This window comes from Labrus mixtus, chromosome 23, assembly GCF_963584025.1.
Source record: "Labrus mixtus chromosome 23, fLabMix1.1, whole genome shotgun sequence".
NCBI classification, from domain to species: Eukaryota; Metazoa; Chordata; class Actinopteri; order Labriformes; family Labridae; genus Labrus; species Labrus mixtus.
The window spans coordinates 6,523,939-6,547,823 of record NC_083634.1 but is presented as its reverse complement, the minus strand read 5'-3'; the positions used below and the strand labels follow the sequence as shown (position 1 = coordinate 6,547,823).

The 23,885-nt window shown below is 47.9% G+C and overlaps 2 protein-coding genes across 5 annotated transcripts; one reads left to right on the top strand and one right to left on the bottom strand.

Moving 5' to 3' along the window:
• Positions 1-1,520: 1,520 nt before the first annotated feature.
• si:dkey-28a3.2 (uncharacterized) lies at positions 1,521-11,313 on the bottom strand. 2 transcript variants are annotated; one of them, XM_061031425.1, is made up of 7 exons: positions 11,174-11,313; positions 5,926-9,166; positions 4,853-5,536; positions 4,011-4,060; positions 3,865-3,926; positions 3,474-3,785; positions 1,521-3,325 (listed from the first exon to the last, which is right to left on the bottom strand). In XM_061031425.1, exons 2-7 carry the CDS (start codon positions 8,965-8,967, stop codon positions 3,309-3,311), a joined length of 4,167 nt encoding a protein of 1,388 aa, XP_060887408.1. In that variant the 5' UTR covers positions 8,968-9,166; positions 11,174-11,313; the 3' UTR covers positions 1,521-3,308. The 2 variants fall into 2 exon arrangements, with proteins under 2 accessions (XP_060887408.1, XP_060887409.1); XM_061031426.1 differs by lacking the exon at positions 11,174-11,313 and adding an exon at positions 10,530-10,856.
• A 2,103-nt stretch (positions 11,314-13,416) lies between these two features.
• On the top strand, positions 13,417-22,896 carry zfta (zinc finger translocation associated). Of its 3 annotated transcripts, none has more exons than XM_061031266.1 (5): positions 13,417-14,074; positions 15,706-16,218; positions 18,009-18,371; positions 18,465-18,917; positions 19,506-22,896. In XM_061031266.1, exons 1-5 carry the CDS (start codon positions 13,951-13,953, stop codon positions 19,988-19,990), a joined length of 1,938 nt encoding a protein of 645 aa, XP_060887249.1. In that variant the 5' UTR covers positions 13,417-13,950; the 3' UTR covers positions 19,991-22,896. The 3 variants fall into 3 exon arrangements, with proteins under 3 accessions (XP_060887249.1, XP_060887250.1, XP_060887248.1); XM_061031267.1 differs by having other exon boundaries at positions 13,431-14,074; positions 18,012-18,371; positions 18,462-18,917; XM_061031265.1 differs by having other exon boundaries at positions 13,432-14,074; positions 18,462-18,917.
• The last annotated feature ends 989 nt before the right edge of the window (positions 22,897-23,885 follow it).

The following is a 23,885-nucleotide window of genomic DNA, read 5'->3' as shown; positions in this document are numbered from 1 at the left end:
TTGTGAAACGACGAGTTCGGTTTTATTTTTTCTGAAGATCTTCTGAAGGAAATTGTTCGCTCTTGCCATGACTTCAACTATGAGCAAGAAAATGTTCATCAACGGTGGCGGCTGTGGATCAGTGGTAGAGTCGGTCGTCTCTCAACTGGAAGGTCGGGGGTTCGATCCCCGGCTCCTGCAGCTACCGACGTGTCCTTGGGCAAGACACTTAACCTCAAGCTGCTCCTGCTGCTTCATCAGCAGTGTGTGACTGTGTATAAATGTGATTAGTTACTTGTGATGTACTCCTCACTCAGCAGCCTCTACCATCAGTGTGTGAATGTGGAGGTGTGACCTGCGGTGTGAAAGAGCTTTGAGGAGTCAGAAGACGAGAAAAGAAATATACAAGCTCAAGTCTGTTTACCAGGACTCATTAAAGGCAGGGTTGGTTATTTTCGAAAACTAGCATGATTTTGAAAGTAGCATTCCCTCAGTGCTCCGTCTACACCCACCCCCTCCCCTCTGTGCTCCCTCTAAAGCCACGCCCCCTCACTTACATGAACGAGCGCCGTTGCTCCAGAAGCAGACCTCAGCTCATCTCTTGCATTGTGTAGAAACTATGTCATCTCATGTCTCATTCAGCGATAAGTAAACTCACAGTATAAACTCCTAAAGTCATCGGTGACGAGCTTTGAGTGTGAGCTAGAGCACGCAAGAGGTAGAGAACGAGCAGGGAGACAGGAAGGCGTCTGATTGGTTCAGATTGGTACCTCATGGCAGACATTGGTTGAAATTATTACAGGCTTACAACTGATACAGATGACAGATTTTCTTTGTTCCTTTTTCAGAGAACATGAGATATTAATTTCTGTTCAGACCTAAAGACAAGTTCAACCAAAATCTGAAAAAGTGGATCTGGAGAAAATGACCAACCCTGTCTTTAACTTAGCAAACATTTGTCGATCCCTGACATATTCAGAGAAACAATTATTGACTCAAACATTTATCAAACAAACGGTTCAGCACTAAATCACTCAAAGGTCTTTACAGAGTTTAGAACGAGCAGAGACTCTTCCCAAAGGTAGAAAAGTTTTATTACTGAAAGGCATCGAGAACATTCCCTTTAAACCAGTAAACATGTCGGAGTTACATTCTCAGAGGTGAAACCAGCTGCAGGCAGCTTTGTGCTCAAACACAACAATATATCAGCATCACACTCGTCATAATAAAAAAATCATAGAAAAACACGGGAATGCATTCAAGGGTTCCGTCTCTGATGCACGACGGAGCGTACATTTCATGCAGGAAGTTCTTCCTTTGGAGCGTCGACAGTCACAGAAGAAGAGCTAACATGGAACTATCTACACGCGTGAGAACACCAGATATCAATAAATAATAAATAAAGTGATGAACAGCACAGTCAAAGGAAACATTTGGCATCTCATAACCACTTCAGTATTTACAGTGCGGGAGGTCATTTTTTCACTGTGGAGTAAAAAAAAAAAAGGTATAAAGAGGTCTGACGTCCGTAAGGTTTCAGGGTTTGTTTGTTTGTTTGCACGCTGCAGAACCAGACGCACGCAGAAAAAACGTTCATGCAAAGATTCAGGAGCTATAAAAGTCTACAACAGTCGAGGACCTGAACGCATCGTGCCAGCAGAGCGGGGAAACCTTTTTACAAAACAGAAAGAGTCAGTCAACTCTTCAGTGTTTGATTGATCTGTTACAGGAGTCAAACCAGAGTGTAATTTAACCTCAACATCAGACTCCACAGAGTCAGTGTGTCTTTATTTTAAATTAAAACGGTCACATCTTAAAGGGGAACTTGAAGTTCACCAACCTGAGCCTTTTTTTTCCTTTTTTTTTTACACATTTGGGGTCTAAATTACTTAAAAACTTAAAGTTTTGGGAAGGATTCAGCCACCACCAAACCCCTCTGACAAAAACATCAATTTAACGTCACAAACAACAGGAAGTCCTCGACCTACAGCTGCCTCTATCGATCTATTGTCTATGTTAATTTCAGCTACGAAAATATCCTGTTGGATCCAAACTAACTATCTAGATTAAAAAGTCACGTGAAGACACAAACAAACTCAAAGCTAGAGGCAGCGGTAGAGCAACAGCTCCAGTGTCCTGTGAGGTAAAAAGACTTTTTGTGAATGTAGTCTGGTGTGTTTGTAGAGAGTGACGTCACACTTATAGGATTTTCACACTCCTGAAAAACTCCTGATATTTCCATGCTGAGCGTCGTGTGATCACACAAACAGCTGAATGTTTCTCTCTTCACCCGGATTTTCTCCTCCAGCCTCCTCGTGTTTATTCTGCAGAAAGTCAGAGTGAGCTGATGTGAGAACGCAGCAGGATGTAATCAGGAGAATTCACCTGGAGCGAGTGGGAGGGGGTGGTGACGTTTATTCCCTGTGATCGCTGCACGACCATAGACTGTCTGCACGCCACCTCTACCATCTCCGTGCTCTAATGAACCTGCTGCATTATGTTTCCTGTTCTCCAGTATGTTCTTCTCCACTCTTTAGTTCACATTGAGATTCTGTTCAACTACACGTAGCATTGATAGAAAGACAAATATTCTAATTATAGCATCATATAGAGGACTCTGTTACTTCGTTCGACACTTCCTCGTCTTTTTTTTTACATCACGTTTGACCTCAGGAGACCCCCCCCCCCCCTCCTGTCTGACAGGGATAGTCTCCTGCTGTGAGGTGCGTGTGTCAACAACCTGTTCACCGGCTGCAGGATGAAGAAATGTTTTGCACCTTTACATCTTTTTAACTCAAAAATATTTCAAACACACTTTAATCGTTTTCCCCGTCTCTAAAATGAACACTCTGTTTATAAAATGGGGGCAACTTAAACGTTAAGCTCTTCTTCTCTCTGTGACATCACAATCTGCACAAATACGCTGACAACGTGATGCTTTTGTGCAAAGTAGAGACAGTGTGCCGGAGTTTGATCCGATATGGTTTGCCGAGGACTTCTATTGTTGAAGCCGTGGTGACAAAACGAGTTTCGACATCTTTTGATTTTGACTATAAATCATATCGAGGTTTAGAAATCAGTTACCATGGCAACACCACGGACACCTCTTTATAAATAAAGTCCATGCTAACTTTGATAAACACATCACAGCCCCGGTTAAGAAACGACGTAAAGCAGCTCTTTTTGGTCATCGTTCCCCAAACAGCATTTTCTTCTCATGAGTTTTATGAAGCTCGTAAAAATAAATAAGTATGAAGTATAAATAAGACGCATTCAGGGTGGGGGGTTTGGCCTCCTGGATCGTGGTCGTCAGTCGTCTTGTCTGCAGCTCAGTTTCCTTCCGTCTCTGCAGAATAAATCAGACAGATTTGTAAAATTAGAATCAAGTTCTGCTCCTGCGTGATGTGCCGATAACCACCCCGCTTCTTACGCAACGCCCTAACGTTTGAGGAAACGGGGCTGTCCCCCCCCCCCCCCGACATGTCGTCACGTACCTGTCTCGCTGTTCCTCTGCAGCTGGCTGGTGAAGAAGCGCTCTCGTTGGGACACCTGTTCGTCCCAGGCCTCCAGGATCCTCTGGTGCTCGCCGGGGTCCAGGTTCAGGGTGTCGGGGTGGGCGTCGTCGATGTGGGCCCTCACCCCCTCCAGGCTGTGAGAGTACTGCTGCTCCCCACACACCATGCACACCAGCAGCTGGTTCAGAGGGTCGTAGTCCATCAGGTACCCGCTCCTCCACACGGCGTCGGAGACCGGACCGTCCTCGGCGCCGCTGCTCTCGTAGTCCATGAACACGAGCTCCGACTCGTCTGAAGCGGTCAAAAGGTTCTGTTTTCATTTGCGATCTGAAACATTCAACATGTAAACATGACGTGGAGCATGACTCACCTTCCAGAGGTGCGGTGTAGTTGGGGTAAGAGAAGGATGAAGGGTCGGCGTCGTCTGATTGGCTGTCACAGAGAGAGAGAACAGATTAAGTCATTATTATGTGACATTAACGAGACGGAGAAACTGGTTTTAAAGTGACAGCTGACCTCATCAGATGTTCTGACTCCTCAGACGAGTTCACCCACGGATCAGAGTCCTTCAGGAGACAGAGAGAAACAGAACGGTTTTATTAATGTACGTTTTCAGCCTGTTTGTCTCCACTAGGCCCCGCGTCCACCTGCCACTTTTTTTTCCCCAGGCAGTAAAGCTCTTGAACGCTTGCATGAAGCGTTTGCGCGCTGAGAAGAAAACCACTCAAGTCCGTCCTGTCTCCATGACAACAGTCTGTTGATAACGGCCGCTGTATGACCCACACTGCTCCGTTTATTTTTACTGCATGTTTTATATTTGAGGTCGTTTATTTCCCGATCAGACACGGAGCGGGGAGGATGAAAACGAGCTGTAGGAGGCAAAACTACGGGGGAATATCAAACATTTGGAAAAGAGCGCCGGTGACGTCAACAGCAACTTTCGGAGAAGTTGAAAGATTTTCAACTTGAGCGTTCGGAGCGGCCGCACAAAAAAGGCAAAGCGCTCAGAAAATGAAGACGCTGGGTGCTGGTTTTTTTTTTTCCAGGCAACTGCTCTCTCATGAGGACGCGCTCTACACCTTGAAAACAACTGGAGAAAAATGCTGTTGCTCATAAAAAAACACGGGACCCTAAGACGTCCCTCTGTAGGTCTGTTGTGTCTCTTAAGGCTGGCTACACATTAGATTATTTTGGGCCTGATTTGCCGTGCCCCCCCTCTCCGATCTGGAATCATACATATCAAACATATTTTATATTTATGATTCCAGATCAAGTGTCTTGCGATCCTCGTAGACTTTACAGTAAGCTCTTAACCCTGTCAGTTGTTTAAATACGTCGACCTGCGTCGCGTGCCTCACCTGTGTGTGCTGCTCCTGTGCAGGCAGGATGGGCCTCCAGGTATTGGAGGATCCCCTTGATGTGACTCCCTTCTCCCTGATGGCCTTCCTCGCTCTCTGCTCCTTCTTTTTGATCCTCCAGTACTCCCTCTTCCTCCTCAGGAAGTCCTCCTCAGGCTCCCCGAGGACGCGCTTCGGAGGGACCATGGTGCTGATCGGGGTCAGCTTGTGGACCGTGTGTGCGGGGGTCTGGAGGTGGGCACTGGGGATTTTTAGGGTGGGGTTCAGGGCCTGAGGAGGGGGTTCGATGGGGTGCAGGTTGATGCTGGTGAGCGGGTTTTCCGGGGGCTTTAGGGTGGGGAGAGGAGGAGGCGAGTCGACGCCTGTGCTTCTACAAATCCACTTTCCTGATCGTGTGGCGGTTTGTCTCTGATTCTCTGGAGCCCCGAGAGAGTCCGCCCCGACCTGTGAGGGTCTGAAGGGTCTCTGCTCTGAGCAGGACGCTCTGTTGACGGGCACTTTGACCTGCAGCGTGTCAGGTGAGCGTTCAGGAGTAGCCGCCGCAGGGCTCACCACCAGGACTGTCGGGATACCGGTCACAGAGGTCACCGAGGTCACCGAGGCAGTGGGAGGTCTGGGCTGAGGGGCGGGTTTAACTGGAGGAACAACACCTTTAGCGGAGTCGATGACGCCCACACCTGAAGCCTGCGAGGAAAAACACAAACACATGATTAATGAAGACAGAAGGTCTGAAAACATGCTCATATGTTGGTCCAGAACTTAAAGGAGGCCCCTCTCCTCTATTTTTGTGTCACATGCCAGACTCAGGTTTGAGCTGAACGACTCAGGTTTCACCCGGAGAGAGCACTAAGTGACTTCTGTGGGTCGTCAGTGTGAAGACGTGTTCGCATTCAAACAAGTTTAAAAAACTCCTGATATTTCCATATTTTCCCTTGTTTCTTTGAAGGGGCTAAAATGTGCACAGAGAAATAAATCAACTTCTGTCTGCATACGTTTACTAAACTCCACTTTTTTAAATTCAGGGTTGAGCAAAAACAAACATTATCCCCCATTGTTCCCACGTTCCACATTACCTGTGTGTTCCTCTGGGAAAACCGAATGCTCGAGTCCCCCGCTCTGTCCCTCTGCCCCGCCTTTAAGCGCGCCCTCTGCTGCCTCTTCATCAGCTTCCAGTACTCCCTCTTCCTCTGCAGGCTGCTCAGCCCGCCGTGCTCCGTCACCACGCAGCCATGCTTCTGTGGCGACTGAACGCTGCGGTTCCTGCACGGCTCGGGGGCCTTGCGTGGCCGCTGCTCCGGTTGCGTTTGATCCAAAGGGAGGTGGTGCAGCCTCGGTGGCTCTGGGGGACTGTTCTGAGCGAGGGTCTTTTTGGCGCAGATTCTTTGAGTTCTGCGAGGAGAGGGCGGGCCGTCGGAGGCGTCCGCGGCGGGCTTCACGATGAAGTTCGAGGAGGTCTGGGATGAGCTCTCGCAGGTTGGGTTGGAGACGGGAAGTGGTGACGGTGGCTCGCTTGTTGGGGGGGAGTTTTTGAGATCAAGACTTGGGGAACCTGCTTGCACTGAAGCATCAGAATCCGCCTGCCAGCTTTTAATCTCCAGAGTCAGATCAGCCGCGATCGGAGCCACCTGGTCTTCCTCAAAGAAGAGCTGCATCAGCTTGGGCTCGGCGTCTGAAGCCTCGTCCTCGATCTTGACGTCAGCCTGCTCGCCTTTACACTCTGTCACCGTGCTGAGCGACTCCTCCAGAAGTTTCTTCATGGAGGCCACGGCTAGCAGTGTGGTAGCCTGGCTGTCTGCACTCAGAGCTGGGTCAGGCTCCTGCTGAGGCGCTGGAGGGGGTGATGGAGGGGTTGGGGGTTTGATATCTGGACAGATGGCTTGCTCTGGTGGGGAATCTAGGTCAACTGCTGCCTCTTGTTTTATCCCACTTGCATTTGGCTTAGCAGGAAAGCTGTTTCCGGGGAGAGGCTGGGCGCTCTCTGTTGTGTCGGTTCTGTCGGGTGGCGCCGCGGTCGCCTGCCTCTGGAGCTTCCTCCTCTGTAAGGCCCTCGCTTGTAACATTCCCTGCTTCAGCCGGGCTGCCCGAGCCGCTCGCTGCTCCCGCTTCTTTATCCTCCAGTACTCCCTCTTCTTCGCCATCCTCTCCTCCTGTGTCAGCCCTGGGTCGGGACAGGAAGCTGACGGGGAAGTCACACTACTCGAGACGGCCATTTTCATAACACATCCGCCGAGACCGGACCCTGCTGCTGACCCTCCGGAGGACGCACTTTCAGGGCTCTGAGGATGAGTGAGTTTGAGCTGGCCTACAGTGTGGATATGAACGCTTGTGCTTTCAGCTCTGATTGACGGAAGCCTTTGAGGTTTGTTGAGTCCAGCGAGAGGAAAGGAAACCTTCACCTGAGCCGGACGGAGGGGCGGCAGAGTCACGCGGATGGGCGCAACGGCGCCGCGCTTGTTGTCCGGGTGACCGTGAGGCGCTGAGATGGGAGAGCTTTTGGAAAGCAGCTGCTGCTCCCGCTTGTGTTGCTCGTCCGCTGTGCTGTGATTCGTCGGGACGCTGACGCTCACCGTCCCGTCCTCTTTGATGAACCCGCCGATGGCCTCCGAGGCGTGGGCGAGGATACTTCCCGCTGATTGCGCTCTCGCCCTCCTCATCTCCTCCAGGATCTTCTGATACCGTTTGACCCTCCGCATGACGCAGTCCTTCTCCTTCAGACGAGCCTTCATCTCCATCGTCAGCTTTGCTCGCTGCTCGCGCTTTTTAATCCGCCAGTACTCCCGCCGCTTGGCGATGATCTGCTCAGGTGTGTCATTGGGATCTATCTTGGGGATGTTTCTTGTACCAAAGAAGGAAGCAAGCATCGGGGATTTACATCTCATGTTTCTTTGATTCATGAAAGTCTTTTGGGCGTCGATGAATCTCTGTCGGGGTGTTTTACATCGTGCGATCCCTCGGGAAACATTTGAGAGGTTCACATAAATTGGAAGCTTTCTTTGTGTCTCTCCCGCCCTTCTCACCGAAATCCCTTCAGGTGCGTTCACTGTCATGTTCCCCGGTGGATTCTGGACTTTCACCTGATCTGCTTGCAGGTTAAACGTGGCTAAACGTTTTGCAGGCGTGAAAGAAGTATTGACCCGAGCATGACACTGATTCTGTCCGACTCTTCTCGGGAACGTCCGAGGTGAAACACCAGCAAGTCCCGCTTTTTGTGCTGTTTGCCTCTGTGAGGTCACCTCCGGGCCCTGTATCCTCTCTCTGGTTTTAGGTAACCGAGAGGCCAACTTCGCTCTCTGCTCTCGCTTCTTGATCCGCCAGTGCTCTCTGCGCCTCGCTGCTCTCTCCTCGTCGGACTCTGTGGAAGTCAGTTTGCAGACGTAAACACCTTTAGCCCTCTGCGAGGAGGCCAAGGCACTCTTTGTTCCTCTTTGAGGTGATGTGTTTGTTGTGTTGCCCTCTGATGGAGGACAAGTTGTGAAAGTCTGACCTGTCGTCACACTCGAGGGCGAGAGTTTGGGCTGAACGCGGGATTGTGCCTTCGGTGGAGTTTTGGGGACGAACGCTCCCTGCATAGACACACATGGCTGAGGTGTTTTAGTGGAGCTGCCGTTGGTGATTCTGGCCGGTCTGGAAGGAGGCACTGAGGAGGTGGAGTTCAGACGGGCGGCTGTAGGTGAGGTAACGGCTTTGATCCCAGCAGCCCTCACGTTCGGGCACTTCACCGCGGCGCTGTCGACCCCGGCGGCAGCTCTCACTGAGACTGAATATGAAGCTGGCACCTGAGGCAACACCTTGTTGAGCTCCATCGTCTGCAACCACTTCTCCTTTTGCCGCTCGCTGGCTCTGACTGAACCGTCCTCGGCCGTGTTGCGCGACTCATCCTGACCCTGCAAAGGAGAAGCGAGAGCAGCGAAGGAGCCGGAGACGTTTGGACGTAAGAGTTTGTCTCCTCGACTCTCTTGCCTCGGCTTCCCTCTGCTCTCCGACAGTCGAGCTCTCTGCTCTCGTTTCTTGGTCCTCCAGTATTCTCTCTTGTGGGCGAGCGTGGCATTGTCGTACTCCGAGGCGGGCCGGTACCGGTGGGACGTCGCACCACCTTTACCTTTTGCAGTTGGCATGCTGTCTCCAGCTCGGACAGCCCATCAGTTCTCATCCAACAGTTCTGCTTTTCTCTTCCCTTGTCATCCCTCGCAGTCCAGAATCCTCCGTGCTTTTAGCTCACATGGCGTCGCCCGGTACGATGACACAGCAGTCGTAGATTTTGCTTTGATGAGCAGCGGCCAGATCTCTCAGACATCACATCAGAAGGCAGGCGTCCTGGAACACAGGAAGTAGTTCTTAGTAACTAATCTTAAAACGTAGAAACACATGGTTCTCTAAAAGGTAGCACAAAAACATTTCTCTTTAATCATACTTTCATTGATAAACTTCTACAATCTGTCGTAAACCACCGAAACATTGGGAAGAAGTTGGACCTTTAAAAGTGAATAAAGACGTCGGAACATATTTTGAACATTTCTACCTAAACTGGACATTCTGTAAATAACAACTTCACTGAACTCCTGACATTTCTATTTTAATTTCAAGGATTCAACTTTACTCTCGACATGCTGACTCTGTTCAAAACCTCATGACTTTTACGTTCACATTAAACAGTTGATCGCAATTAATTACATGTTTGGAAATCCATTATTTTGCATTTTAAAACCTTTTATGGTATGTTTTTATTTTGAAATAAACTCAGGCCCTTCCGGTAGAGTGAAGGTTAGGACATGAAGTTAAGCACAGAAACAGGAAGTGGTTAGGGATCCCAAACTGAGGTAAAACAGCTCAAAGGAACGGTAACAAAGGTCAATGTGTGATGTCATAAGGTCAATGTGTGATGTCATAAGGTGAGCTGACGAGTCCTCCCTCCACTCGTGTGTACACGAAGGAGTTTAGTGCAAGGACAAAATCGTCCTTTGCTCGAGCTGCAATCACATGTGTCCTGCATTGTCGTGCTAGCATGCTAATGTTAGCGCTCTTTAGTTAGCTCGTAGCTCCATGTTTCATGTAAATTAACACAGAATGACTGTGATCTAAAAACTCTTACTAACATCCAAATAATCAGTGAGTATGTTCTTCTTGACTAAAACAGTTTTTATACTCAAGGGGAGGAGCCGGCCGTCTCGTCCATGTAAACACGGCTCTGACAACAACACAGCCAGCGGGACTCGAGCTTCTCACTCATTGTAGACAGTCATGACTCAGAGACACATTTACACAGGAGAGACTGGATTAATGATATATTTATGTGGAACATGACGCACATTCGTCCTTTAAGTGACTACCTGTCTTTCTCTAACTGAAATGTTTTTGCTTTTAGATATTTCAGCGTGTTGCCCTTCAGGGCCACCGTACATTTCTACTTTATTCTTTACGTTCTGTACTTTAAACAGTTGGACAGAGCTGAATTCTCGTTATTTCTACTTTAATTCTAACAGGTTTAATAAACTCTTGACATATAAAATCTCTGAGAGTTTTCTCCTCTTGTTCTTTGCCTCAATAATCTCTCTTAGATATTACTTTTAAATAAAAGGTGCATGCGCATTGGGCTACATGGGAAACATGAATTCACATCCCTGACAGTTCACCTGTGACAACATTAGCTCCACATGAGCTTTTCCTTCAGTTTCCTCACATGAACACGATAAAACATCACAATCGGAGCCACCACGGCACATGTTGGTATTTCCTGTTCCGCCTGTTTCAACGGATTAAAAAGCAAAATGAAGACAATGCGTGCTTTAAACCGCCCATCTCCTATCATCACAACACTCAGAGTACACACACTCTCCACGTGAGACACCATACAGCTCGCTTTGTATTCAAAAACACCATCCGAGAGCCTAAATGTGGAATATTTGCACATTTCCGCGACATGTTTGGTGGTTTGAACACGTCGCGTTTGAAGGCTACAAAGCTCCAGGAAGCAGGAAGGAAGCAGAGTGACACTGTCCCTTTAAACCTGTCCCTTTCTATCACAAATTATATCTGTCGAGAGCCATTTTTATTCTTTATTGCGTCCGTTTGACTGTAAACGAGGAGAAGCGGACGCTCAGAGGCAGATGTAACATTACGCGCGGACAAAATGTGAGAAAATGGAGCTTGGCTCGATCCGAACGCGTTGTGTCTCTGTCTCTGCGCCGCACAATGGACAAGCTCTTCCTCCTTCTGTCCACACGGACTGTCTGAGGCTACAGCAAAACCGCGAAACCCCGCACAGGAACCCCGCAAAGCAACGCGCTCGGAAACATGCGGAAGAAAAACATGCAAACCCGTTACCTTCCAGTTACACTGAACTTTCCGGGACAGTTTGTGTGAACGTTTTTAGGACAGATTTTTCTGCCAGGACACTGCAGCTACTTTCCGCCTGCCTGCCGAGCTCAGAGGCTGCCTTGACAACGCTGAAAAGTACCAGGATGTGGGACCTGGATGCTCGGTGTGTGTGTGCGTGTGTGTGTGTGTACGTGTGTTTGCGTGCGCACGAGTGGTAGTGTTTATGTGGGCACTCAGTGTACAGTACAACCCCCTCCTCCCCTCTTCAAACCCATAAAGCGCCGCGTCAAAAATACAGAATTAAACCGTGAAGTCCAAACAGAGACGGATTCATGCACAATGATCGACCACACGGAGCCCAAAGTTTGCATTCACACTGTGTGGAGCAGCTGCACAAAGGTCCATTGATTGTATTGGCTGTTTCCACTCATGACCTCATTTTATGCAGAGTTTTGTACAGAAGCAAAGCGGCTTGTTGCACCAACAGAAAACAGACGAAACATTTCCAAACAGCAGTTTAGAATACGTGAATGTACGGAGTTCAAAAGCTGCCAAATACAAAAAATAAATTACTCAATATTTTAAATTTAAATTCCATTAAAGCTACAACATGTAGAATGTTTACACTAAAATATCTTAATTAATTTAAAATGTTCTAAACCTGTGTTATATATATTTATTTTGTTGAGTTCTTACATCACCTCAAATATTTCCAACATTTATCAAAGACAGAGTAATCCTTCATTTTAGAGATGTAACAGGAGGTGTGGCTACACCATGTTTACAGTTGCCGTGGAAACACCGGATGTTACGTCAAAGGCCGGTAACATAAGGAAGCGTGAGCTGCTGCTGAAAGCTACCGTACTGTTGCTGTATGTGCTGCTGTGATTAAAACGTCATGTAGATTATACTCTGATCCATTAGCTCTTCTGTAAATATATTCTCTTCCTCAGGTCGGTTTCACCCGGTCGTCATGACTATGGTCGACTAGGAGGCCGTTTACATTGCGGGTGAGGCGGGGCGTAGCAGAAAGAACTCCCATGATTCCCCGCCAGCCTTGACGTCATCTTTCAGTTACTGTTTTGATTGAGAGACCCCTAGTGGTGGAATTTACTTACTGTGCGTTTTACTATCAATTAAGTTAATCACGATCAATTAAGGTCTGAAATTAATATATTAGTTGTTTTTAATCACATTAATCTCATACTATTTTGTCCCTTCAGGCTCACTGTAGATCGTCCTCAGTGTCTCCCTGTAGTCTCAGTGATGTAAAAGAAGGACACTGCTGCATCTTTGAATGTCTCATTTCACTTTAACAAACTCTCAGACAGCTCAGCTGATGAGTCCAAAGTAATATCAACCTTATGACATCACACATTGACCTTTGTTACCGTTCCTTTGAGCTGTTTTACCTCAGTTTGGGATCCCTAACCACTTCCTGTTTCTGTGCTTAACTTCATGTCCTAACCTTCCATCTACAGGAAGGGCCTTACTTTATTTCAAAATAAAAGCACATAGTAAGTAAAGTACTCTCAGCTTCAGACAGAGCAAAATACAAAATAAAAGCCTAACAGGTTTTATTTTTAAATCCAAAATAATGAAATTTCAAACATGCGATTAATCTTGATTAAAAATGTAAACCCTTTCACTGCCTCATTTGACATAAGCACATAAAGTTTAATTATATTTTTAAATAACACATTTTTCATTTATTATCTTCGCCTTACATTTTTTAAATTTACATTATTTCACTTATTGTTTATTGGAACAAAGAGTGCCTTGGCCTCCTCGCAGAGGGCTAAAGGTGTTTACGTCTCTAAACTGACTTCCACAGAGTCCAACGAGGAGAAAGCAGCGAGGCGCAGAGAGCACTGGCGAATTAAGAAGCGAGAGCAGAGAGCGAAGTTGGCCTGCTTTTGTCCCTGTTTTTATTTCTCCCAAATTAACTTATTTTTGTATTTTTTTTAACCATATTTTAACCATATTTTTTTACCATATTGGCCTGAATATAAGACTACCCTGACTATGAGACCCTAATTTTTAGAAACCTGATTTCTGTTTTTTTTTTAAATAAATAAAAACATTAATTTTTTAAATAATGAAGACAAAAGTAAGTAAGCTTTTTCCAAAATACACCAGACATTATTAAAATAATATTTATAACATCAACACACATAACCCCCCCAGCCCCCACCCAGCGTCACTGCACGCGGAGCTCCGGTGTGTTGGGGCCCATATTTGGACCCGCCCCGCGCCTTTAACCCCTGCAGTGCCGGACTGCGAGCCTCGTCATCACATGATTCACTCAACAACAGTATTAGTAACAGCCGCTTATCAGTATTTACGCCGCTAACCCCCGCCACCCCCACCACACCCCGCCCCCCCGGTGCGTGAGCTTTGTTGACGCTGCTACTGTCTCTTTAAATTTACCCAGGAGCCCCTTAAGGAGCCCCAGGGGCCCCTAGTCCGGCTCCCCACCCTGAAGACAAGCAGGAGCCTTAAAATACACGAGAGGAGGCCTGTAATGATCAGCACGGAGCAGCGGGCTCTCTGCGCCGCCGGACTGCGGGATTTCTGCGGGATTTGATTCTATGAAAAGTTAACTTGGCTCCCGTGCGGGGCGCGTGGGGGGACATCGGAGAGCACGGGCTCGCCTGGCAGATGCGTGTCTCGCGGAGCCGTGCGGTGTGAGAGGGGAGGGGGGACATGTCCCGCTCCAGCGCTGCGGTACCGTGAAGGAAGCAGGAACCGCAGCGGCCATTAGCGCAGCAGCAGGGCCCGCGATGGAGGAGGGAGGACCGGGCGGAGCGGAGCCCGCGGAGCTCCGGTGTGCGGAGCAGGCGGAGGTGCTCTCATTAATAATAAGCGGGGAGGAGGAAGCGACGCAGGCGGACGCTGAAGCGGGAGGTAAAGAGAAGAGCTGCGGGAGTGTTTGTGTTTGTTTGGCACCGCACGGTGAGTGTGCGGGGCTGTCACACACACGCCATTGTCAGGCCGCCCGTTAATCCGTGTCAGGGACAATACCGGAGCAGCATGGCCCCTCCGTCTGTGGCTCCTATAAACAAAGGCTCAACAGCACGCAGGCAGGCAGGCAGCAGCAGCCGCACTCCGCCGCCCCCTGGTGGACGCTCCTAAAAATGAATAAACAAAAACAACATGCATTTGAGTTTAGAGATTCATTAGATTAGAATAAATAACACATGAAATATATAAAAGAAACCGTAACAGAAAGGAAGAGATTTAAATGTCATAAAATAGTGTTTGATATATTTATTTTTATTTAGAGGAAGTTTCATGACTCTAGTTTTAATCATTTCCTCTGTCTGCTGTCGTGATCTAAAGGAAACAAACTCGTTTAATGTCTAAACAGATTTTAAATGTCATTAAGACGGGTAAAGTTTGAACCATTAAATCTGTAAATACAGACATTCATCATGACACGACCTCCTTTTCAGAGATGGAGAACATCCCTGTATGAACACATGGACTTATGTAGATATCATAGTATGTTATAGTTTTATGTCAGGCTCTGTGCTCTCCTGATGTTGATACTTTATGTTTAAAACATGAAAGATCAGAGCGGCCTTCGCTTTGTTCAAGGCTCCAAACTCCTCGAGCTGAAGTCGTGAATTTAGGGATCTGAACAAAGACATGATGTCAGATCAGCAGGGGCGGCACGGTGGTTCAGTGGTTAGTGCTGTCCCCTCAGGGAGGAGGTTCCTGGTTTGAATCCCTGTCTGACAGGAGTCTCTCTGTGTGGAGTCTGCATGTTCTCCCCCGTTCATGTGTGGGTTCTCTCCGGCTTCCTCCCACAGTCCAGAGACATGCTGGTTATGTTAACTGGTGACTCTAAATTGTCCGGAGGTGTGAATGTGAGTGTGTCAGGTTGTCTGTCTCTTTAATGTCAGCCCTGTGATTGGCTGGAGAACAGTCCAGGGTGTAACCCCGCCTCTCAGCCCAATGACAGCTGGGGTCGGCTCCATGACCCCGAAAGGGAAAAGTGTTGTAGATAATGGATGGATGAGCTACAGCGTAGTTTGATACATGCAGGTAACTTCTGGTAAGGAGGAGGGGGAGAGCAAAAACACAGCAGAGACACCGGAGTCCGTCACTCGACTATCACCTTTACATCAGGGCTGTTTGAACAGAAAACATAATGAAGGCATGCAGGGAGAGCAGTGGCGTGCATACAGTCTCGTGGTCGTGGGCCGGTTGAAGGATATAAATGTCAACACCCCTTACCTCTCGCTCCAGGTGCATTCTCCTGAATATTAGGCTACCTGTTGCGTTCTCACACCTGCTCACTCGGTTTGTGTTCACGCATGCAGCTCAGCCTGAAAACGTCAAGAAGATGTCAGGCGTCTCGTGCGTGTTGAATGTGTCTGTCAGGATATTTGATAAATCAGTGAAGATCTAAAGCTGCTGTCCGACCTATAAAAACAGGCCGGATTGTTATATTTAGTGTCTGAGCAGAACATTCTGATCTGTTGTACCTGAAGTAACGATGTGTTCACTGATGTGACTTCCTGTCTCCTCAGACGGCGACGCTCTGGCTAACGGTCACGGTGACGAGGAACCTGGAGGAGTCACACCTGTCAGGTCACCAGGTACCACCTACTGGAGCATCACCGAGCTCCAGGACCACCCCCTCCTCCTCTCCCCGGCCCCTGGGCCTTCGGGGCGGAAACCCCCAGTCCAGAAGGCGTCACGCGCCGGCCTGAGCCGCATCCCCGGCCGAGACCACCGGCGGTACTACCACGAGTACTGGAGGAGCGAGTACCTGATGGACTTCGACCCGCAGAGGCACGGGATGATCTGCATGGTGTGCGGCAGCTCGCTCGCCACGCTGAAGCTGTCCACCATCAAACGGCACATCCGACAGAAACATCCGGACTCCCTGCTGTGGAGCGCCGAGGACAAGGAGGTGATCCGCTCGGGGTGGGAGAGCCACCTGAGTGTGGGCGGGGCTCTGAGGTCGTTCAGCTCTGCAGAGACTCCCTCAGCTCAGGAGGAGGAGGAGGAGCAGCAGGAGGAGGGGCAACACGCTGCAGGTGGGCGGAGTTTACCAAGGGTCACAGTGGGGGTCAGCAGGAGTGTGTGAGTGTGTGTGAGTGTGTGTGTGTGTGTGTGTGTGTGTGTGTGTGTGTGTGTGTGTGTGTGTGTTTTTAAGAGCAGCGTGTGAGGACGACTTTTTTATGATTCCACCTGCAACACTTCTACAGAGCCTTCGCTTTATTTTGGCTTTTTTGATGTCGTTTCCTGAGAGTGTCTTCAAATGTTTAATATTCCTACAATCTGAACACCCTGAAGGCGTCGCTCGTTTTGTAAGTGATGCTGTAGATATTATTAAAACAGGTTCACACAAACAGTCTCCTGTGCTGAAAAGACGTCGCCACCTGCAGCATGCACACGCTCTCACAGGGTTGCATGTACTGTAACGTGACGATGTCATCAACAAACCCACAACTGGGTGTGACAAAAGGCTGAAGTTTGAGCTTTCTGTTGCAAAAAGAACGAGCGCTCCAACTGTTAGACTTTTGATTGTAAGAACACTTAAAGAGGGATTATCAAACTAAAGGCAGGATCGTTTGTGAAACATGAAACATGAAAATACTGCAAATACTTCTTCAAGTCAGAACGTTTCCGGGCTGCATGCTCAACTTATTTAAGAAAGTACCAGTACTTCAGCAGGGACTCAATGTAGACCTGGGACTTGATGTAGACCTGGGACTTTATGTAGACCTAGGACTTGATGTAGACCTGGGACTTTATGTAGACCTGAGACTTGATGTAGACCTGAGACTTTATGTAGACCTAGGACTTTATGTAGACCTGAGACTTGATGTAGACCTGGGACTTTATGTAGACCTGGGACTTGATGTAGACCTGGGACTTTGTGTAGACCTGGGACTTTATGTAGACCTGGGACTTGATGTAGACCTGGGACTTTATGTAGACCTGGGACTTGATGTAGACCTGGGACTTTATGTAGACCTGGGACTTTATGTAGACCTGAGACTTGATGTAGACCTGGGACTTGATGTAGACCTGGGACTTGATGTAGACCTGGGTCTTGATGTAGACCTGGGACTTGATGTAGACCTGGGACTTGATGTAGACCTAGGACTTGATGTAGACCTGGGACTTTATGTAGACCTGGGACTTTATGTAGACCTGAGACTTGATGTAGACCTGAGACTTGATGTAGACCTGAGACTTTATGTAGACCTAGGACTTTATGTAGACCTGAGACTTTGTGTAGACCTAGGACTTTGTGTAGACCTAGGACTTGATGTAGACCTGGGACTTGATGTAGACCTGGGACTTGATGTAGACCTGGGTCTTGATGTAGACCTGGGACTTGATGTAGACCTGGGTCTTGATGTAGACCTGCGACTTGATGTAGACCTGGGACTTTATGTAGACCTGGGACTTGATGTAGACCTGGGACTTTATGTAGACCTAGGATTTGATGTAGACCTGGGACTTTATGTAGACCTGAGACTTTATGTAGACCTAGGACTTGATGTAGACCTGGGACTTTATGTAGACCTAGGACTTGATGTAGACCTGGGACTTGATGCAGACCCTGTACTCTTCAAAAGAACCTTACTTCCCCCAAAGGTTCTCAGTCCCTGGAATTTCTCGTCAATAAAATTCAGATTGTGAAGTCAAATTATTATTATTATTTTTTTTATGAAATTAACTTTCAGCCTGAAGACAAAGATATTAATAAAGAGAGTTTTAAAGAAAGTCAACAGAAACTTCTGATTTGAAGAATAAAATCTGTGAATAAGTCTGAACTCTCTTCATATTTTTTTTTCATATGTTCTGAATCCAGCAGAGCCCCCGTACCCAGTGACCCCCCAGGAGCAGCAGCAACAACCTCCCAGTCCCCCTCCCCGCTCTGAGGAGGGTGAAGCCCCCCCACCTCAGGAGGACGAGGATCAGGACCTGCCGGGCCCGTCGGCGCAGACTCTGGAGCGCTACTTGAACGACTCGCTGCACGCCTGGTTTAGACAGGAGTTCCTGATGGAGTACGAGGCGGAGGCGGGCCGCCTGCTGTGCATGGTGTGTGGAGGAGAGCTGCCCTCGCTCCACCTCGAGCACATCAAGAGCCACGTGCTCGACACCCACCCAAACTCCCTGGTCTACAGCTCGGAGGAGAAGCACTGCATCCTGCAGGCGTGGGCGCAGACTCACGGTGAGGACACGAGCGCCGGTAGAACCTACCATCGCATCGTAAACGTCGTAAATTTTATTTCATATGTCGTGTGATTCTTGTCTTCAACAGAAGAGTCAGAAATGTCAATCAAATCAGAGGCGGACACCAAAGAAGCGGGGGCGGAGCTTTTCTCTCAGGAGGTGGAGGCGGTGCAGGTCCACGCTGACTCGTACCCGCAGGCTGACGCCACTTTAACTCAGGACACGTGTCTCATCGGAGAGGACGGGGGCGTCGGAGCTCCTCAGCAGGGACCGCCGCCCCCCCGGCAGCCCAGGAAGAGACGACTGCGGGGGGGCGACCCGTGGCGGCTCCGCCTCGACTACCTGGTGGCGTACGGGCCGGCGGGCAGGGGGACGTTCTGCATGGTGTGTTCTCAGGTTCTCCATGAAACCAAGGTCAGCAGCTTCCGCCGCCACATCCAGGAGAACCATCCGGAAACGACGAGCCTGAGCCGGCAGGAGAGAGAGGCCATGGCTGCCGCCTGGACCAAAGATTACTCGGGGGAGGGGTCGCACAGCCATGACGGTGAGATGATCCATTTACTGTTCATGTTTTAATAGTTCAGATTTATATCAGATTGTTCACTCCTGAAGTTACAGCAAACATCACCGAAGCATTTCATTTCCTAAACTGGACCAAACGTATTTAAAAACATCCACTCAGGTCCTGAATTTGTCTATAGACAGAACAGGCTGTTTCTGTGTCTGTAGCTTTAAATTCATGCTGGGGAACCAACAAATGGCTGCACATGTCACAAAAAGGGTCAAAGGGCGTCTGGGTTTCAGAAAGGTGTCAGTGGGAACGGAGCGCCCAACAGCTACCCACTGATTTTCTATCTAAAAGAGAAGAGAGAGTCAGAGGACGGAGGGGAAACATTTCTCTTCCAGCAGCTCAGATTTTCACTCCAACGTAAAAACCCAGAAAGCCAACTGATGGTGTCGACTCACAACCAGCTCCACCCTCCCAGCACAGCTGATCACCATCAGCTGATCGGTCATCAAAACATTGTTCATAGACTTCTGTACATCAGACGTTGAGTCTCCCCCTGCTGGATGTTTGAAAGAATGCAGGTTTAATGCACTCTGTAATTCTGTTTTCTTGTTGTTTTATCAGAGCTGAATGTGAGCGGCGGCGACGCCCTGAACACCTCTGGAGAGACGAGCGAGGACGCCTCACCTGACGCCGGGACACCGAGTAAGATTGTGAAAAAGGAGGAGGGGGCTGTGAGCGGCGGGAGGGCTAAATCAAAGGACAGCGGCGCTGCAGCCACGCCCTCCCGCCACGGTCATTACCCCGGGAAGGACCAGCGGAGGAACTACCAGGTGCGCTGGAGGATGGAGTACCTGATGGAGTACGACAGCCGCAGACACGGGCTCATCTGCATGGTGTGCGGAGCCACGCTCGCCACGCTGAAGGTGAGCACCATCAAGAGACACATCCAGCAGGTGCACGCCCACTCGCTGGACTACAACCCCGAGGAGAAGCAGCAGGCCCTGCTGAGCTACAGCCAGACCGCCCTGAACGCCACGCACCCCGATGACCTGTCGTCCAACCAGGAGAACGCACACACCGAGCTGGACCCCGCCCTCAACACTTAGGCACTTAAAAAGGGCTTCAATCTGTCGCTCCTCACCCCCCCCGGCTCAGAAAAGACCCCTACCTTTAAACTGAAAGGGAAGTTCAAGTTCAACTGAAACAGGGTCTTTTAATCCGTAAACCTGACCCCCTTAATTCTCGCCCTCTCTGGTTCCTGGATCTCTTAAAAGTCAGGTGTTCTTAACCATGACGGATAAATAAGACCAGCTGAGTCTGCTCCTCCTCACAGGGAAGGTCAAACAAGAACGTCACGGCCTTCAAAATAAAAGTCTAGACACTCGTTGGAAACATGAGCCCTTCTCTGCACGGAATCATCCTTTAATTTATGATTTAAAATCCTGATTTAGAGACTCTGAGCCCAATGGAGGCCAATAAAAAGATGAATAATTATAAATAAAAAGACCCTCGGAGAGTTCGCTAAAGTTCACTCTCACAGATTCTGTTTTGTGTGAAATGAGGTCAGAACTTTGCACTTAAAATGACCTTTGATAACTCCACAGACGGCAGGTTGACATGAGAGGAAGAGTCAGACTGAACCTGACTTACGTTAGCATGTTCACGGCTAGCTCGCATGTTAGCGGTTAAAGCTCGGGCAGCAAAGCGACCATTAGTCAAGACATGAGTGAGAACATCTGCAGCCAGATGTGTCGACCTCCGAGTCAATCAAACTAAGACAAGAGAACATTTATGAAAGACTCGTATTCTTTTAGTTTGCACTTTATTTCTGATTCTTGATTTGGGCTTCAGACATCAAACCGCCTCGTGAGCGTCTGGACGTTCAGACTTTGTCTCCAGAGTGGCAGGTGTGCAGACGTCAGCGTTCACCTGTTAGGGTCATTCAGGGGGTGGGTGGGTGGGGGGGGGGGAATCAGGGCTCGAGTCTTACGCTCTCAGGAAGTTAGAAACTGAGTCTTCGTCGAGGCCGAAGCTCCGTTAGCTTAGCGATGGCGTGTCTGAGGACAACACAGCACTTTGTCTCCGATAAACAAAAAAACTGTCCTGAACGCAGCGCTCGCCGTCTGCGCGTCTGGATGAGACTCGAGTTAAAGCTGAAGACAATGAACGCAGCGTGCAGTTTGACATCTCTCCGGTTTATGTGATGACCCGTTTACAGCTGAGGACGAGGAGGAAGACGAGGAGGAGTCCCCGGTTTAATGAGATATGTTATCTCTCGGTCTGCTTCGTCACCTCTCGGACAAACTGCACAAAGACTGTAAATAAACGAGAAATTCGAATTATTTTTCCTCGATAAAAGCACTTTTATGCACCCCGCTTTCTACGGAACTCGTTTGTAACTAAGTCCAGTTTTTCTACTTTAACTGAACATTTCAACGAGGACGTTTCTTCTTCTTCTTCTTTCTGGACTTTGAACCTTGTTGCTCCAGTTTTTGGTGCCGGCTTCCTTTTTTCCTGTCTGTACGGAGCGTGTGCATCAAACACTTCATCTACAGCGACGTCTTCTAAATGTAACTCAGGGATTCTGTTGTCATCAAACACCTGAAGATTCAGCCGTCAGCCGAGGCGGGAAGGTGATGTCATCACTACGGCAGAGTGTTAGGGTCACATGTCAAATACCCCTCAGTGTGAGGAAGCGATCTGAGGATTGTTAGGAACTTGAGGGGAAGTAAATTACCTTAATTTAAATAATTTATACCTGACTTTAAATAGCGACAGTGACTTTCTCTGTTTCAGATCTGGTTTCAAACGAGTTGTTTTATTTTGGGGAAAAGTTCGAAAAATCTAAAGTCACATTTCTGTTTCTTAAAAAGGATCAAAACGTCAGAAAGAATCATTTTGATACGATGCTCGTAAAAATGTAAAGACTTTAACTCCTGATCAGATACCACGGCAACAACATTTGCAGAAAGACGTTGGTAACGTGTGCCGCTGTTTTCTGTTGGGCTCATTCGCTTCCATTTTTCCGATTCACATTTTTTTATCTCGATTGATCACATTCTTCAGATTTATTCATATTTGGAGAAAAGATCCTCCATCCATCACCTTCACCGCTTTTCCCGTTCAGGGAAGAGTCACCAGTTAACATAACGAGCATGTCTTTGGACTGTGGGAGGAAGACGGAGTACCCGGAGAGAACCCACACATGAATGGGGGAGAACAGCAGACTCCACACAGAGAGGATCCTGACAGATGAGGATTCAAACCAGGAACCTCCTCACTGTGAGGGGACAGCACTAACCACTGCAGCACCGTGCACCTCGAGGAAAGATCCTGATAAAATGAATTAAAATACGTCATGTTTTCAGAGAAGAGGTGATAAATTTACTTTAAAAAAGTTTATATTTGGAGTACAGAGACGTCATTGTCAGACATAAAATAAGTAAATATGAACAAAACGTGACACAAATAATTACAGACAAACGTTATATATGAAGAAAACTTAATTTAAAGTCATAAAAAATGTTTTAAAAAGTCTTTAAATTTAGACATTAGAGTGTCATGTTGATGAAAAGATTCAGAGACTATTTAATTTTGAGATTAAAGAGTAAATTTAGACTCTCAGGAAAAAGAAAACCTGCTTCTTTATTTAATGCAATTCTCTTTGTTCTGTGTCCCTCTGACTCTGTCGGGTGCTGACTTGATGAGCTTTGTTGAATTGTTTGAAATTAAACTTCATTAAATCAGAAATGAAATCCTTGGCGTGACTCTCCGACAGACTCACGTGACGCCACGTTTTCATCTTTTCTCAGAATAAGACTCAAGACACGAAGATGCCCGACAGCACTTAATTATTTAACCTGAAGATGAACGAGATGTGTGTGTGCGTGTGTGTTTATACTGTGTCATGTGAGGCTTTGTCTTCTTCTTCTCTCTCACCTTTCCTCACCTGAACCTCTCAACATGTGAGACGTGTTTTTTCTGATCTTTGAATAAAAAAGATTCGACTCACCACGCCGACTCCGGATATATTTTCATTATTTGTTGAGTTCTTACATCACCTCAAATATTTCCAACAGTCATCAAAGCCAGAGAAATCCTTCATTTTATAGTGGTAACGCCCCGTGTCTTGTTGAGGCGTCCACCTTGACAGACACGACATGTTTAGTGTTGCCGTGGAAACACCAGATGTTTTGTCAATCACAGATGAGCTGCTATTGAAAGCCGCCGTACTGTTTCTGTATGGGCTGCCGTGATAAAACCGTCATGTAGATTATACTCGGATACATTAGCTCATCGGGAAACATATTCTCTTCCTCAGGTCGGTTTCACCCGGTCGTCATGACTACGGTCAACGTGGAGTTCGTGTTCATCGGGGTTGGAGGGGAGTAGCAGAGAGAATCACTCCCATGATTCCCCGCCAGCCTCGACGTCATCTGTTAGTTATTGTTTTGATTGAGAGCCCCCTGGTGGTGGAGTTTACATCCTGTGCCTTTAAATCTTAAAAACTAAAAACACTATATAAATTACTAAACATCTTTTTTGCACTAAACTGTCATTTTCTACTTTTGACTTTATTCTCAAAATGCTACGTTAATAAATATTTCTCTGTCATGTTTGTCCGTTATGGGCCTCCGTAGCGTCCTCTTCTTTAAAACTTACCTGCGTAACAAAATGGCTGAAACAAGCAGGGGCGGAGCCAAGGTGTGGAAATCTGATTGGCTGTTTGTCAGAGGGTTGATCTATCGTGTCCAGCATGATCAGTGTTGAGCAGAGCGTAGTGGTGCTGCTGTCACGCTCCGGAGACTTTGGAAACACAATCATTGACTAGAGTGGTAACGACAGGCGGTGTAGTATGCGCCGCTGACGGACCTTGGCGTGCATGGAGTTTGTGGAAATTAGGAGTTAGCGTTGTCACTTTTATTGTGGCGATATAAAGGGTCAATTAAAGCGTTCCCTTCATGTGAACGTGTTCGTTCATAACACTGCAGAAGTCAGCTG